Raw genomic sequence first — 18,072 nt, forward strand, 5'->3', positions numbered from 1 at the left:
AAATGTTTTAGAGACAGGGTCTCAGTGTCACCCAGGCTGGAGTAACATGATGTGTAGTGTCTGGACTGTGATGTGCAGCATGGAAAGTGATGTCTATCCAGGCTGGAGTGGCCGTGGAGTACGGTGGTATGGTCATAACTCACTGCAACCTTGAACGCAGGTGCAGCAATCCTCCTGCCTCAGCCTCCTGAGTAGCTGGGACTGCAGGCCTGCAACACCAACTCCCAGCTAATATTTTTCTTTTTTACGTCTCACTATGTTGCCCAGGCTGGTCTTGAACTCCTGGCTTCAAGTGATCGTCCAGCCTCAGCCTCCCAAAGGGCTATGATTGCAGGCATAAGCCAACATGCGGGGACACTGATACATTTTTCAAAATTACAAAGTTAAGGGAAAAAGTGGTAGGATTTCTGAAACTTTTAAGCATTTTTATGCAAAACCGAATAATGTAAATATTCAGCTCTAATTTATGCAATTGAAAAAATGCATACTAGAGAAGAACAACTCAAAATTACCTGTTTGATCAGTCAACTTAATTCTGACAAAAAGTGTCATCACAAAGACTTTTCTGAACTTGTTCAACTAGAGGTATTTAAACGTGTGTATTCATAACCTGTTCCTGCCTATAAGAATGAACATGTATGCATACCTATTGTATTTTTTAAAGTGTTTATGAATAAAATACTCTCTATTGAATATCTAAAATATGTAGTCATAGAAAATAGCAAATTATTTTTATAAAATCTAACTTTAAAATGGAAATCATATGAATGTAAATATTTTGTTAATATATCCTTAAGTACATTTCTATTTATCAGAAGAAAAATACAGTCTTGACTGCCACATTAGGTTAAATATAAAATGTCAACAGTTCATTTTACACCATGCATAAATATGGTTACAACTTTCACAGGAATCTTTAAGTAAAAAGTCAAAGTTGAGGCAAGCATATGAAGAAACTGCTACATAATGACACAATGATTACTATATGTAAGAAAAATATTATTAGGACAGATTTTCAATTGCTATATGTTACTTAATTTGAGAAGAAAAGAGAATTTTGATATTTTATTCATATGGTCTAGAATTTCATATTTTATCAGTTAAATTATGACATCAGCCTTTAATGAGAGTTTTTAATAGCCTGTACGTATATGTAGCTTATTTTAAAAAATGGAAAATAAATCATGACTGGATAATTGTTATCCAGGCTCGTAGAGAATTAATGAAATTTTACCTACATACCTTGCAACTGAATCTTATTCTCAGGACTCTGAACCAGAACAGAACTGACAGAATCTAGGTTGTCATAGTTACTGCAGCCAAGAGGACCAGTCCGTGTTTCTGTTACCTGGCAAACAAAACATCAACTTTATTATCTAAATCAGACTTTACAATGTCCTTTTGGTTCATTGTAGTTGTCACACACTAATATTATATGTTTGACAGTAAATATCACCGAAAGTCCAGGACCTCATACACACCAGCAATACCCACACCTAAACATAGCGCAAAGCAGTAACTCCCTTTGTCTTTAACTCATTTCTTTCCTTTGGTTGGGTATAAATATTCCAAGAAAATAATGCATGCCATCTTTGTTCAAAAGCACAACTCATAAAGTCACTGATTTCACCCAAGATATAAAAAAGGCCCACTCCTTATGGAAGAGACCAAGTTCTGACTCATATGAGAGTTGTTTGTGTTTGTTTTTACTCAATAGATCAGAGCCATCTGCCAGGCTACGCTCTCAAAACTGATTTTATTATTTTCTTTTACCTAAAAATCTATATTTTTCCCATTTTTATGTTGGCATGAAATTCTTAACTCTCTGCCTTCCATCTGGCCCAGTTCTTTCCAATATGCCAGTATCTCCCTGTTCAGTTTGACATTCATTCTAGGCCTTTGATCATACAACATCCTCCACTCCCACCCCACTTGGATTAGAAACTTCTCCTTTCTCAACTTTGACTAATCAGTTTTATCTATCCTCAAAATTAAGCTCATGTTCAAACATTTACACAAAGTATTCCTTGATGATTCTATCTGTGTTATTTTACCATTTCCATCCAATTTTGGTCTGCAGTTCACAGATTTAGTACTTAAATATGTATTTTCATATGTGGACTGATTTTTTCATGGGTGTCTTGGGAGGGATAGGAGGAGATGAGGAGACTAAATTTAATGAATTATAGGAGGTTGAAAATTTATACTGAAGATTTAATCCTGAAGATTTAAAACTATTTAAAGCAGAACAATATTGTCAGAACCTTTGTATTTTCAACAAGATATTCTTTATTAATAACAGACTGGTCTTTGCAAAATACAATTTAGATCACTTCGTTCCACTGTTTACAATCATTTAATGGTTTCCCATTCTTATTCAGGGTATGACTTAGAGTCTTTTATAGGACTAGGAAGACACCATATTACCCAGCTCCCTGTTACCTCCCTAAATCTGTCTCCTCTCTTATTTATTCTGCCTTGCTGTATCTCAAACATACATACTGATTACATTATGCAGATGCCTTGGGGTATTTGACTTGTTGTTCTAGTACCTGGAATGTTCTTCCTCAAACTATTTTCTAGCTAATCCTTCACTTCCTTCCAATTTTTGCTCAAATCTCATTCTCTTGGGACTACTTGGACTAACCTATTTAAAGTGTATACCCCAAACTCTTCCAACATTTTCTTTTTTATTTCTTACATTGTTCTACCTTTTTCACAGTAGACATCAGCTCACAAAATGCTGTACAATTTACATTTTTTATGATTACTGTTGACACCTCTCACTAGAATGAGAGCTCCACATTCTAAAAGTGCAGGAGATTTCGTCTATTTTGTTCACTCACATATCCATAGAACATATTAAGTTCTTGCATCAGCCCAGGGGTATTGATTAAGAGAAAGGTATTGATTAAGAGGAGGCAACATAAGGAAAAACTTCGTACTATGGAGCAGGAAAGACATTAAGGCCATCATGAAGATGATGAAAGCCTAAAGTAAATAGTGACAATAAACTTTATCTGAAGTTCAATTGTAAAAAACAAGACATAACAAGGTTATGAAATGACATTATGAAACACTGAAAATGTTCACTGGTACAGAGAAAGGCCACTGAGGCTTCCATTTTTAGTGATAACATTAAAAATATGAAGCTAAGAAGCCCACTGTGGAGGGCATTTAAGGGAGCTCAGTTTTGAACATGTTTACTCTCTTTGGTGAAAATATTTACTAGGAGTGGCAACACAGGTTTATATCTTAGAAGTTATGTCAACGATGGGACTACTAATTTGGAAGTCATCAACTTAGAGGCGATAATCAATGATGGATACAGATACATTAACTCAAATGCATTGAGTGCATGTTTGTGTCATGATAACTCTATTATATTTTCTAAATGATAAGTTCTTCAGAGTAACCAAGATTAACTATGTGTACATAGCCAGAGTTGACAATGTAGTTTATCATGGGCAAAAAATTACTTTTTCCTTAACACTACAAAAACTTTGAATTATTCTCCAGCTACTCTTCCCCACTGATGATAGTGAATAGAACTTATTTTGTTTAGAGAAATAATTTATAGTGTTGATATATGTATGTATAATTAATATTTAAGTATAAATTAGTAACAACCTAAGGGCAAAGGGAAAAATAAAAGCATCAAAGATAATACTTAGGGTATAAGGTAATTTAAATTTTCATTTTCTCCTATCATGTGGTTTCACTACTGCCAACCAACACATATCACACAAATATAAACACACACCCATGCTTGCCTTTTTTATAAAGTTTTCCAAGTAAAATTGGCATTAAGTTCATACTCATTGACATATGTGATCTTGGAAAAGGGAAGGCAAAATCCTCTAACACTTCATCCTTGAAAGAAGGTAAATAATATTACCCCATTACAGAGAGTCTCTTATATTCACCTACTCTGTTGTTGAGAATACATGTGAGACAATTAAATAATAGATACACATTTTGAGAATATTTGAATATCTCTATCTTTATATATTGCTCTACTTTCTCATCTTTCATGATATGCCGTCATATAAATTTAGCGTAACATACTTACAGTTTTATTTTGTTCTCTATCCTTCACATCTGAATTCACTGATCACTATTTGGGTTAATATAAAATTTTACAAACTCTAGCACTTTATATGAAATAAATCTATCTTTAAATTGTATTCCATTTAAGGACTCCATATGCCTTACCAATGCCAGCATTAGTAAATGTACCCATACTTATTTAATTTTTTACAGTAATAATAAAATAAATAAAAATGGAAAGAAAAAATAAAAATAAATTTACTACAGAGATGCTAACTGTGCCAAAACACAGAATAGCAGTTTACTTGTTTGTTCCAACCCATCATTTTTAATAATAAAAGTAACAAATTCCCATGATGGAAATTTAAGCAATGAAACAAAATACTTAGCCAGAGGAGCAACTGTCATTTTTTTTCTACTTTTATGATTCCCCTAGCCTTTTACCAGACATGAAAATGGTTGAGACTAAGAGTAATTGCGCTTCAAGACTATTCGTTATTTGCAGCACCCAAATATCATGGCCTTTACCTTTTCAAAGTGTATTTCTCATGAATTATTTTATTTATTTCCTAGTTACATTAGGTTATATCAAAGTAACTTCTGAGTAATTTTATCAGCCATCGATTATGAAGATAAAACACTGGAGTACTGATAAGTACAATTAGCTGTTTTACAATCGAGTTAGGCCCAAAGAGGCATAATCTAAGACTTTCCATCTGAAATCAATTTTCTCTTCTAGAGACCTACATCTCATCTGGATAACTACAAAATGAATGTTAATATTTAAGAGGAGATTTTACCTATCCTATATTGTAACAAGAAAAGCACGTCTGAAATAACAGGAGTTGAGGTGGGGGAGTAGTGAAATTTGTTATTGATACCTGCATCCTGACAAACTGCTATACCAGTTATTTCCTTTTACACGTTTTGCCCCTATTCACATTAGATATACTCTATCATACAGTCCACTTCAGTTGTCTCCTTTTCCAGAAATAAATGTTTCTATTTTTTAATCATTCAAAACACTTTGGGTTGAGAAGGTAGAAACTATACTAGAGAATATTAACTATATTAGACTCATATTGAATTTCTGATATCTTAACATTTAATATAAGAATTGATACTTATTTTTAAAATAGAAATAAAGATTTAATCTTACATAATTAGCACTAAAATTTATTCACTGCATAATTTCTTTGTTTTTAAAAATATTGATTAACATAGTTGCAATTCATATATACAGCAAAAGGTTTATATCTAGAATATATAAATAAATTATACAAACTAATAATAATATGGCAAGAGCAACACTGAAAACACACTTGATAACAAAGATATGTAAACATCCAGTCATTTTGAAATAGTTTTCAACTTTATTATCAAAGAGCTGGAAATTAAAACATAGAAACTACTATCCATTCACCAGAAAGTCTTATAAGCATAAGAAGCCAGACAATGCCAAGTGGTGACAATACAGTGGAGAAACTGGAATTCTTGTATGCTTCTGCTGGGAGTGTAAACTCGTACAATCACTTTAGAAAATTCCTTGAAAGTATCTACGTAATAGACATAGGCACATGATATGAGCTAGATACACAGTCAACAAAAATGTGAACATGTATGTACAAAAGGCACTTTCAAAGAGGTTCGTATCAATTATTCTTAGTAACTCCAAACAGAAACATATTACATTAGTGTATTAGTCCATTTTCATACTGGTATAAAGATACTACCAGAAACTAGGTAATTTATAAAGGAAAGAAGTTTAATCGACTTGTACTTCCACATGGCTGGGGAGGCCTTAGACACTTAAGATCATGGCCGAAGTCAGAAGGTGAAGGGGAGCAAGATATGTCTTACATGGTGGCAGGCAAAAGACAGCGAGGAAGTGACACACTTTTAAAACCACCAGCTCTCCTGAGAACTTACTATCAGGAGAACAGTTTGGGGGAAACCACACCCATGATCCAATCACCTCCCACCGGTCCCTCCCTCAAGATGTGAGGATTACATTTTGAGATGAGATTTGGGTGAAGGCACAGAGCCAAACCACATCAAGTGGCAAACAGTAATACAATGTGGAAGTAAATAGAAGATTTGAATACTGTACTACAGTAAGAATAAATTTTTATGTACACTGTCCATAGAATACCGAACATGAGCAAATCTCACAAACATAATGTTGAAGGAACATTATATAAATGTTTCAATATTTTAACACTAGAAGTTTATTTTGCCTAATTTTGAACTTCCATTAATATATAGCCCAAAATTGGGTAAAATAAACTTTTAGTGTTAGAATACAGGATGGTGGTCACTCTTTGGATATAAGAATGATGGTAAGAGGGCGTTAGGAGTAATACTTATGATCTAATAATGTCCTATTTTTTAGTCTAGGCCATGGTTGCTGAAATGTTTTCAAATTTGAACACGTTATGTACTTCGCTGTATAAATGTTATTTTATTTTACCCCTAACATTTGCTAACAGTAATTGGTTAATATTAATTTTCCCTGTGAATTATATCAAGGAAGGTACCACATCTATATCTATATCTACATATATATGGATATCTAGACATCTATCTACTTACCTATCTGTTTTAAGCAATCATCCATGCATATGTACTAAAACTCAAGTTTGGATTTTCATACTTATATCCTTTCAAATGTACAATTATTCTAATATGGTTTGGCAAAAACAAAATGCTGAAATCTGATACTGTGAAAGATTATGAAAAACAAACTACTTCTTTCAATTACTAATATGAGTTTATTTTAAAATCCAATACAATCTATTTTTAATCATTTTAGTGTATGTCTCATATTTATTTTGTTTTATTTCAAGGCTACAATTGCCACTGTTCTATAATTGAAGATATACAGATGATAAATTAACTTTCGACCAGGAACTAACAGGTTAATATCCATATTTCATTTTTATTTTATAAGTACCTACTATTCCAAACAATATATTTACCTAGTATGAAAAAAAAAATTTTTTTTCTTGTAAGTTCACCTCTAAATAGCAATAAAACGGATGAATAAATAAGCAGTTTATTTTAAATATTCAATTATTCTTATGATAATTTCTGTGCAGGTGTCCTTTGCCTATAGAAATACTTTTTAGAGTATTTGCAAATGAATCATTATACTTAATAACACAAACGTTTGTTAAATATATATATTTATATAGCTTATATTCAAAACACAAATCCTAGTGAATACAGGGGTATCAGAAAAAGACCCCATAGGTTTACTTGCAAAAAATGTTTGAAGCAAAATTATTTTTGTTTTAAACAGTTTGTTTTAAACAGTTGTTTAAACAAAAGCAAAAACACTGTTTCCCCAGAGTTAAAAATTATCTGAGGAGTAGATATACGAAGAATTGTGTATTAAAACTCTCAAGAGGGGCTGGGTGCGGTTGCTCAAGCCTGTAATCCCAGCACTTTGGGAGGCCAAGGAGGGTGTATCATCTGCTGTCAGGAGTTCGAGACCATCCTGACCAACACGGTGAAACTCCATCTCTATAAAAATACAAAAAAATTAGACAGGTGTGGTGGTGGGCACCTGTAATCCCAGCTACTTTGGAGACTGAGGCAGGAGAATTGCTTGAACCTGGGAGGTGGAGATTACAGTGAGCTGAGATCGCTCCATTGCACTCCAGCCTGGGCAATAAGAGTGAAACTCCGTCTCAAACAACAACAACAACAACAACAACAACAACAGCAACAACAACAACAACAACAACAACAGCAACAACAACAACAAAACCTGAAGGTATTTTCCAAGATAGCTTGAATTTATTTTATTTTACCCCAAAGTTTCCATTATGTTTCATTATGCCAATCATAAAATTACAGGGCACTAATTTATTTGTATTATCTCCCTTAATTAACTATAAACTTTCTATGCATAATTATACACAGTGCTGGGCACATGGTAGAAATTAAAAATTTTTGGATTAAATTGGCAGATAAATATTTTATTTTTAGTTAGAAAGATTTATTACAAAATAAAATTTATTGAAGTTTTTGGGAATCTCTTGAAGGGAATGTAGAAGAGCTGAAATATCTAAAATTTTACAGCTATCAGAACTTTGAAATCATTTAGTCTCACCATCTCATTATATAAAAGAGATACTGTATCTGGAGCCAGGGATGCTATCAAGCTACTTCAGGATCATGTGCATGAAATGAGAGCTAGAACTGGGACTTAGACCTCCTGACTCACAAATCAAATATCCATTCTAAGCATCACACTGGCTGTCCAAGCTTTATAGTTATCAAGTTTTGGAAACTTTGCTTGGCTTAATCAATGTAATTAATTCTCTCTCTCTCTCTCTCTGGCAGTAAAGTTACAATAAAACACAATTTAATTGGTCTAGATTGATGTAGAAGTCAATTACAATGGTGTAGTATATTGGGTCATTCATGAACAAAAAAATATTGCTATGAATGTACTGGTTAATATAACTTTGATTGAAGACCAAATAAATTAACTTTTATTCTAAGCATTAATTTATTAATGCTTTGAAATACAATATCCTGCATATTCTTATATTACTTCCAACTAGGATTCTGAAGAATAAAATACAAGAGTTGATTAGTTTCTATTATTTCCTAAAACAGTACAATCTTTTCTGTCATCACACATATAAGATCTTTTACCATTACATATTGCTAAAGGTATTAAATTAACAAAATGCTTTATAAAATGTTGATGTTAAAAAATAAGAATATATATAACTTCCCTTCATTTCTCAACTGAAGATAGTGCCTTATATTGTTTCAAATGTGAATATTGAGTTTAAAGGTAATTTTATCATTTAATATTTTTCCTCTGATAGTCATTAAGTCTTATTTCCACATTCTATTAAGCATTTAACATCAGACTGTAATTCAGCGTAGTCCCACTTTTTTACCCAGTTGAAATATTTCTGAAGCTTATTTTATTAAAGAATGAATTTTCAAACATATGATTAATTATAAGATGCATTAAAAACAAAACATTCATCTCAGAATAAACATTTCAGTAGCAAAATGTTTCTTAATTTTCACAACTGTTTTAGTATTTACAGTACATTTTGTGGGAAAAGTGAAAATTCACATAAAAATGCTACATGTCCTCAAACACATCTACAGCCATCTGATCTTTGACAAACCTGAGAGAAACAAGAAATGGGGAAAGGATTCCCTATTTAATAAATGGTGCTGGGAAAATTAGCTAGCCATAAGTAGAAAGCTGAAACTGGATCCTTTCCTTACTCCTTATACGAAAATTCATTCAAGATGGATTAGAGACTTAAATGTTAGTCCTAATACCATAAAAACCCTAGAGGAAAACCTAGGTAGTACCATTCAGGACATAGGCATGGGCAAAGACTTCATGTCTAAAACACCAAAAGCAACGGCAGCAAAAGCCAAAATTGACAAATGGGATCTAATTAAACTAAAGAGCTTCTGCACAGCAAAAGAAACTACCATCAGAGTGAACAGGCAACCTACAGAATGGGAGAAAATTTTTGCAATCTACTCATCTGACAAAGGGCTAATGTCCAGAACCTACAAAGAACTCAAACAAATTTACAAAAAAAAAAAAACAAACAACCCCATCAAAAAGTGGGCAAAGGATATGAACAGACATTTCTCAAAAGAAGACATCCATACAGCCAACAGACACATGAAAAAATGCTCGTCATCACTGGCCATCAGAGAAATGCAAATCAAAACCACAATGAGATACCATCTCACACCAGTTAGAATGGCGATCATTAAAAAGTCAGGAAACAACAGGTGCTGGAGAGGATGTGGAGCAATAGGAACACTTTTACACTGTTGGTGGGATTGTAAACTAGTTCAACATTTATGGAAAACAGTATGGCGATTCCTCAAGGATCTAGAACTAGATGTACCATATGACCCAGCCATCCCATTACTGGGTATATACCCAAAGGATTATAAATCATGCTGCTATAAAGACACATGCACACGTATGTTTATTGCGGCACTATTCACAATAGCAAAGACTTGGAATCAACCCAAATGTCCATCAGTGACAGACTGGATTAAGAAAATGTGGCACATATACACCATGGAATACTATGCAGCCATAAAAAACGATGAGTTTGTGTCCTTTGTAGGGACATGGATGCAGCTAGAAACCATCATTCTTAGCAAACTATCACAAGAACAGAAAACCAAACACTGCATGTTCTCACTCATAGGTGGGAACTGAACAATGAGATCACTTGGACTCAGGAAGGGGAACATCACAGACCAGGGCCTATCATGGGGACGGGGGAGGGGGGAGGGATTGCATTGGGAGTTATACCTGATGTAAATGACGAGTTGATGGGTGCAGCACAGCAACATGGCACAAGTATACATATGTAACAAACCTGCATGTTATGCACATGTACCCAAGAGCTTAAAGTATAATATTAATAATAAATAAAAAATAAAAATAAATTAAATAAATAAATAAATAAATGCAAAGTTTTCTTGCATATCAACACAAAAGTAAGCATTATATTTAGTGTGTTTTACATCATTAATATAGTGACTTAAAATAAATTTAACATTGTCAATATTTTCTTGGGCCTTCTCCAAACATACAGATACAGTTTAAAACAGTGTATATTATCCATCCAGTATGACTCACATCTTCACATAAAAAACACAAACATGGATAAATACATTCAATGCAAGGGAGCTTATACCATTGTTGAATTATGCATCTATGCAAATTACTTGAAGTTGACAACTATATCCTCTAATCTATTCCTCATAATTTCAATAAACCAAATTTTTAAAAATACTAGAATTATTCATTTAAAATACTGCATTGTTAAAAGGTAGTGTTTGGTTTTTTATTTGTTTTTGACCAGAGAAATAGTGATACTTGAAACATGAGGAATGAAAATATTATTATAAACAATATCATGTATACCCATAAAATATATGCAGAATAACTGTGAATTACAAAATTTAACCATAGGAAAAAAATGTAGAGCAAAATATATTTATTTGAAGTAAATTGAAGATTACATTAGAACAATACAAAAAACAAAGCACTCTATTTAGGAACAAAATTGAGTATGTCTTCTTGAAGAGCAATTGTTTCAGTGCAGTTTTCATTTGTGTTTGTCACCATGAGTCCAGGCATGACTACAATGACTGTCCTACTTCTTCCTACCCTATAAATTATCCTCCATCAAAATAATACAAAAATAAGCACACCACCCACAACTATCCACATGTAAACCTATTGAGAGAGACTATGCTAATCCTTTGAGTACAGATTAAAATATAAAACTATACAATGGCTAGACAACAGAAGTATTCTCAGGTTCTTAAAGTATTGATTTGGTGTAATATGGAATAAGCAAAACTGGACACAATTTAGTTAGGACAAAGTTGCCAAATAACATCAGGACCTTTTTGTGCTTAAACCATGGTTGCCATGGAAAATAAATGTGTGGCACTTGATTGGCCTTGGAGATGCCAAGTCTGTAAACTCACTCCTACAGATGTTATTTATTTATTTATTTATTTATTTATTTATTTATTTATTTGATAACACAGAGCTTAAAATCACAGCAATTGTAAAAAATACACATAGCCATAAAAAAGCTTTCATTACTTTCCTAACTGCATGAATATACGTTTGGAAAACTGACATTTTTATAAAAACTATATTTGTGAGAGCTATAACTGATGATGTTACATGAATGGTAAACTTGAACTTCATTACAGGAAATCTAAAGGGATGTATTGTGACTACAGTTGGCTAATGAGTTTTCTGAGGTTTTCAATATTAATAATAAGAAAAGTAAAACTTTATTGCCACAGGGAGTTACAAACAATAGGTACAGTTTTCAACCTGGTTCAAGGCTGTGGCATTTCCTTTGCACTCTGGTGGTAGTTATTAGGCAGTGACTGCAGTTGTTACAGTTACTATCCGGCCTGAATGCCGCTTTTCCTGGGCCAGAGAAATGACATTTCAGGGAACTCAGGAGCCAGGGTATTTTTCTGTTTCTTTACATTTAAAAAGTGTAATCTAAAGCAGCGTTGATTATATTTATTTTACAAATGAAAGCTATCTGAAGAACTAAAATATTAAAGACTGTTTTTACTTTTTAATCTTTATTGTTTGTTCTATGTTCTTTAATCTCATTGCCTTTTATTGTCATTGTCTCTCATCACCCCCAGATGGGACTGTCTAGTGGTAGGAAAACAAGCTCAGGGATCCCACTAATTCCACATTACAGTGAATTGTATAATTACTTCATTACATATTACAATGTAATGTTAATAGAAATAAAGCACACCTTAATGTAATGAACTTAAATCATCCTGAAACCATTTCCTCCACCAAGTTCATGGAAAAAATTTCTTCCATGAAACCAGTTCCTGGTGCCAAAATGGATGGGGACTGCTTGCACAGACTAACTTACAATTATGCAAATCCCACTAAAGTTGCAAAAAAATCTGTTGCCAAGACTGAGAAGCAAAATGTCACACTAAACATAACTGATCCCTTTATTAATTCCTACTTCCTACTCTATAATTTTATTTATCAAAACACTTCTACATCTACCCAATCTGCTCGATTGATACTCACCTAGCGTCTCAGTCAAGCAAACTGCAAGCTGATGCTCCAAATGGTACAAAAACGTAGAAACTGAATTATCTGTTTTGCTTTCTTTGACAGAGTAACTAAAAATGTTCAGGTGCAAATGTCAACTGCTGAATGAAATAAAAGCACCTATCACCCTCCTGGAGGACGATGGCAGCAGAATCAAGGGCATTGACAGCGAATCACAGCTAGCAGTGCACACAAAGCAATCTGTCACTGTCAAAATCCTGACCAACAGTCTTTCCGTAAGATTCTCTGCTATACTAGGGTACTAAAACAGGGAACCTCCTTAGATACACACATTTTGGTTGTTTAACATTTAATAAAATTATTTCATTATTATTACTTTTAATTTTCTCCTTCTCAATGTAGGAGCCAATATAGTATATTAGAACATACCTCAGAGTGCCCACTATTTTATTTCAAGTAAATACTTCTATCAAAAATCTTCAATTTCTCCTCTGAAATTCCATATTTAATATTGCTCTTCTGAAATATTTATTAAAACATCTTATTGCTTATGATTAAAAACTTAAAACTTTTTTATTATAGCCGTTTGAAGTTTCAGCACTATCAAATATTTCTGAATTCCTTAAGCATATCAAAAGCTTCTGACTTCATTTTTTTTTAATAATAGGACAGCTAATGCCTGCGCACAGACTAGCTAAAGTTTTATACTGAGGCCGTCATATTCTTACATTTGTCACCCAATTAAACAAACACCCGAGAGAACTGATAAAGCGCAGCACACTAAAACTCAACAGACTCAGACATAATTAGAAAGACAGAAGTGAATTTCTTGTTTCAACTGGCCGTTATAGAAACTGTTCTGTCATTTTTTTTTTCAGAAAAATAAATTGGCTTTGCTCACAAAAATGTTAATACAAATCCAAATTCTTTAGCAACTTATTATCAGTAAAAGTCAGCATAAAGATGACGTTAAAAGAACAAATCTAATTATATAGGAGAAAGAAGAAACATAGAATGTACATGAATTACAAATAATTATTAAAATTCTAAGTGCCAGGAAAAACAATAAACTGGCCAAAAAACTCTCTGCAATATTATAATCATATTATATAGTGCTACCCACTCCCCCAGTTTTCTTTAGCTGAAACATAGTCAGATGACTATATTAAGATAATTCTTTATCCTAAAAAATAACAAAAATGGAAAGGACAAGAAGTTTAGTGATTTTTAAAGTATGTATTTATTGCAATAACATTTTAAAAATAATTAAAAATCCAATGGGAAATATAACTGCAATAGGTGTGTTCCTCTTTTTTCTATAACCTTTTCACTGTATCTTCATCTCTTTACATTATCACCTTCTTATTTCCTCTAGAGACCAGAATCTAAGAGGAACTTTGTATCTTCATGTTACCTCTGGGACTTGAGGAAGCTTTATGGACATCAAGGGTTTCTCAGTTTGCAGCCAATCCACTAACAACTTGCATTGGGGTTATTCATGGTTATAAAACTCCAGGTCTATGAACTTTGGGTCTCTAGAAGTTGTATTTAACCATACAACCAGGTGATTGTTAGCTCACTTAACACTAAAATGCACCAAGTTAGAAAAAAAAAAAAAAAAAAAAAAAAAAGGAGAAAAATGATTTCTCACTGGATAAATATTTCAATTTATGTGTTTTACATTTTTCTATGAAATAGACTACAAAATAAAACCATTCAAATTTGATTTACTTAATATTGGGGAAAAACTTTTGATAATATATTGAGAATTTGGCTTTTTCCCATGAACTAAATGAAACCTGATGAAATGTAGGAGATGTTATTTTTAGCAGTTTTATGTGGCTTGCTTCCTTTTCCTAAATTAATTTAATCTCACTTGATGTAACTGTTGTGCCTCCTACCAGCAGCCCTTTTCATCACTCTCTAAAAGCTGGTTACAAATCTATTATCAGTGAAGAAACCAGATAAGCAACGTAGGTAGATTTGTTCCGCAGTAGTTTCTAAATGAAAAATTACAGGATTCTCTCACGGCTAAAAGACAAGAATTTTAGGAATGAAAATTATGAAATCTCTTTATATTAACTCAGGCATCTTCTCCACTTGCTTTTTATGTTCTGACATATTAAATATAGTTTAAGCTATGAAAAATAACTTGAAAAATGTTTTTTTATTTATATTTTCATTATTTATTTATTTATTTTTTAAATTTATTTATTATTATTATACTTTAAGTTGTAGGGTACATGTGCATAACGTGCAGGTTTGTTACATATGTATACTTGTGCCATGTTGGTGTGCTGCACCCATCAACTCGTCATTTACATCAGGTATAACTCCCAATGCAATCCCTCCCCCCTCCCCCCTCCCCATGATAGGCCCTGGTCTGTGATGTTCCCCTTCCTGAGTCCAAGTGATCTCATTGTTCAGTTCCCACCTATGAGTGAGAACATGCGGTGTTTGGTTTTCTGTTCTTGTGATAGTTTGCTAAGAATGATGGTTTCCAGCTGCATCCATGTCCCTACAAAGGACACAAACTCATCGTTTTTTATGGCTGCATAGTATTCCATGGTGTATATGTGCCACATTTTCTTAATCCAATCTGTCACTGATGGACATTTGGGTTGATTCCAAGTCTTTGCTATTGTGAATAGTGCCGCAATAAACATACATGTGCATGTGTCTTTATAGCAGCATAATTCATAATCCTTTGGGTATATACCCAGTAATGGGATGGCTGGGTCATATGGTACATCTAGTTCTAGATCCTTGAGGAATCGCCATACTGTTTTCCATAATGGTTGAACTAGTTTACAATCCCACCAACAGTGTAAAAGTGTTCCTATTGCTCCACATCCTCTCCAGCACCTGTTGTTTCCTGACTTTTTAATGATCGCCATTCTAACTGGTGTGAGATGGTATCTCATTGTGGTTTTGATTTGCATTTCTCTGATGGCCAGTGATGACGAGCATTTTTTCATGTGTCTGTTGGCTGTATGGATGTCTTCTTTTGAGAAATGTCTGTTCATATCCTTTGCCCACTTTTTGATGGGGTTGAACGTACCTCAAAATAATAAGAGTTATTTATGACAAACCCACAGCCAATATCATACTGAATGGGCAAAAACTGGAAAAATTCCCTTTGAAAACTGGCACAAGACAGGGATGCCCTCTCTCACCACTCCTATTCAACATAGTGTTGGAAGTTCTGGCTAGGGCAATCAGGCAAGAGAAAGAAATAAAGGGTATTCAGTTAGGAAAAGAAGAAGTCAAATTGTCCCTGTTTGCAGATGACATGATTGTATATTTAGAAAACCCCATTGTCTCAGCACAAAATCTCCTTAAGCTGATAAGCAACTTCAGCAAAGTCTCAGGTTACAAAATTAATGTGCAAAAATCACAAGCATTCTTATACACCAGTAACAGACAAACACAGAGCCAAATCAGGAATGAACTTCCATTCACAATTGCTTCAAAGAGAATAAAATACCTAGGAATCCAACTTACAAGGGATGTAAAGGACCTCTTCAAGGAGAACTACAAAGCACTGCTCAGTGAAATCAAAGAGGACACAAACAAATGGAAGAACATTCCATGCTCATGGATAGGAAGAATCAATATCGTGAAAATGGCCATACTGCCCAAGGTAATTTATAGATTCAATGCCATCCCCATCAAGCTACCAATGAGTTTCTTCACAGAATTGGAAAAAACTGCTTTAAAGTTCACATGGAACCAAAACAGAGCCCGCATCTCCAAGACAATCCTAAGTCAAAAGAACAAAGCTGGAGGCATCACGCTACCTGACTTCAAACTATACTACAAGGCTACAGTAACCAAAACAGCATGGTACTGGTACCAAAACAGAGATATAGACCAATGGAACAGAACAGAGTCCTCAGAAATAATACCACACATCTACAGCCATCTGATCTTTGACAAACCTGAGAGAAACAAGAAATGGGGAAAGGATTCCCTATTTAATAAATGGTGCTGGGAAAATTGGCTAGCCATAAGTAGAAAGCTGAAACTGGATCCTTTCCTTACTCCTTATACGAAAATTAATTCAAGATGGATTAGAGACTTAAATGTTAGACCTAATACCATAAAAATCCTAGAGGAAAACCTAGGTAGTACCATTCAGGACATAGGCATGGGCAAAGACTTCATGTCTAAAACACCAAAAGCAACGGCAGCAAAAGCCAAAATTGACAAATGGGATCTCATTAAACTAAAGAGCTTCTGCACAGCAAAAGAAACTACCATCAGAGTGAACAGGCAACCTACAGAATGGGAGAAAATATTTGCAATCTACTCATCTGACAAAGGGCTAATATCCAGAACCTACAAAGAACTCAAACAAATTTACAAGAAAATTTTTAACAATTATATATTTCAAGTTACAAATATCCATATTATAGATAATCCTACTGTTATGCTAAATTTTCTAGCACAGGGCATGAAGCAATTTGGTTACCAGAAAAAAAAAACACATCATAGGTTTAAAATTGGTTTATATTTTCAGGTTTGTCACATACTAGCTGTGTAACTAGAAGTATGAAGCCCCTGAGCCTCAGGAGTATTCTCCTTAGATATAAAGGTTAAAATAATTTACCTGCAATATCTGAAGAAGGAACATATCTTTACAAATATGCATTTTTGTTTTAGAAAAAGGAACCAGACTTCAAAGTGTAATTTTTTCATTAGTCAACATTATGGTAACAATATGCCAGTGTTCCTAGCTATCATAAATGGTGTATTTTGTCCATTCTGATAGATGAATAACTGCACAGAAGAACTGCATTTCACAGATATTGGTACTTACTGGATTTTTGAAAACATACAATAAATCATAGTTAAGCACATTCACCCTGTAGTGCTTCAGAATGCCAGAATTCATCTCTCCTATCTAGCTGTAACTTTGTATCCCTTAACAAATCTATCCCCATCTTCCACTCTCCCTTGTATTTCCCATACTTCTCACCCTCTAATACCCACAATTCTACTCTCTACCTCTCTACTTTCAGGAATTCCTTTTTTCTTTTCCTCCTACATGTGAGTGAAAGCATGTAGTATTTAGCTTTCTGTGCCTGACATCCTGCTTAACATGATCTCCAAGCTATTCCACGTTGGCGTGATATAATCCTACGGACTTTTAAAAAATAAATTACCTACTTACATTTCCGATACACATTTCCAATATATTTCAAGGTCACAGACCTTTGGGGTCTTACATTTATGGGTACCCCCTTGACACTCTATCTGGTACAAAATTTGAACTTTGTCATTTGTACTTTGAGCCCCAGGAGAATAAAACAAAAGAAGCTCGAATCCATCTGACTCAGCAAATACTGTGGAGATCTCAGCGTCCCCTCTTTGCATAGTTTCTTTTTTATTCTGGTTTCAGAATATTCTTC

The 18,072-nt window shown here is 33.7% G+C and overlaps 1 protein-coding gene across 19 annotated transcripts in view; it reads right to left on the reverse strand.

The window, feature by feature from the left end:
* Nucleotides 1-18,072, reverse strand: part of BRINP3 (BMP/retinoic acid inducible neural specific 3) — a 400,301-nt gene that overhangs the window by 146,580 nt on the left and 235,649 nt on the right. For 13 of the 19 annotated variants that reach the window (XR_012428565.1, XR_012428566.1, XR_012428564.1 and 10 more), the window contains one exon: nucleotides 1,243-1,348. The exons of the other annotated variants lie outside the window; for them this stretch is intronic. Coding sequence is in view for 6 of the 13 variants with exons in the window: in XM_074026365.1 (XP_073882466.1) it covers nucleotides 1,243-1,348 (106 nt within the window). In the remaining 7 variants the exon portion in view is untranslated. The remainder of the gene's footprint in view (nucleotides 1-1,242; nucleotides 1,349-18,072) is intronic. 19 annotated transcript variants of the gene reach the window in all.

Source organism: Macaca fascicularis, chromosome 1 (genome assembly GCF_037993035.2).
Source record: "Macaca fascicularis isolate 582-1 chromosome 1, T2T-MFA8v1.1".
NCBI lineage: Eukaryota > Metazoa > Chordata > Mammalia > Primates > Cercopithecidae > Macaca > Macaca fascicularis.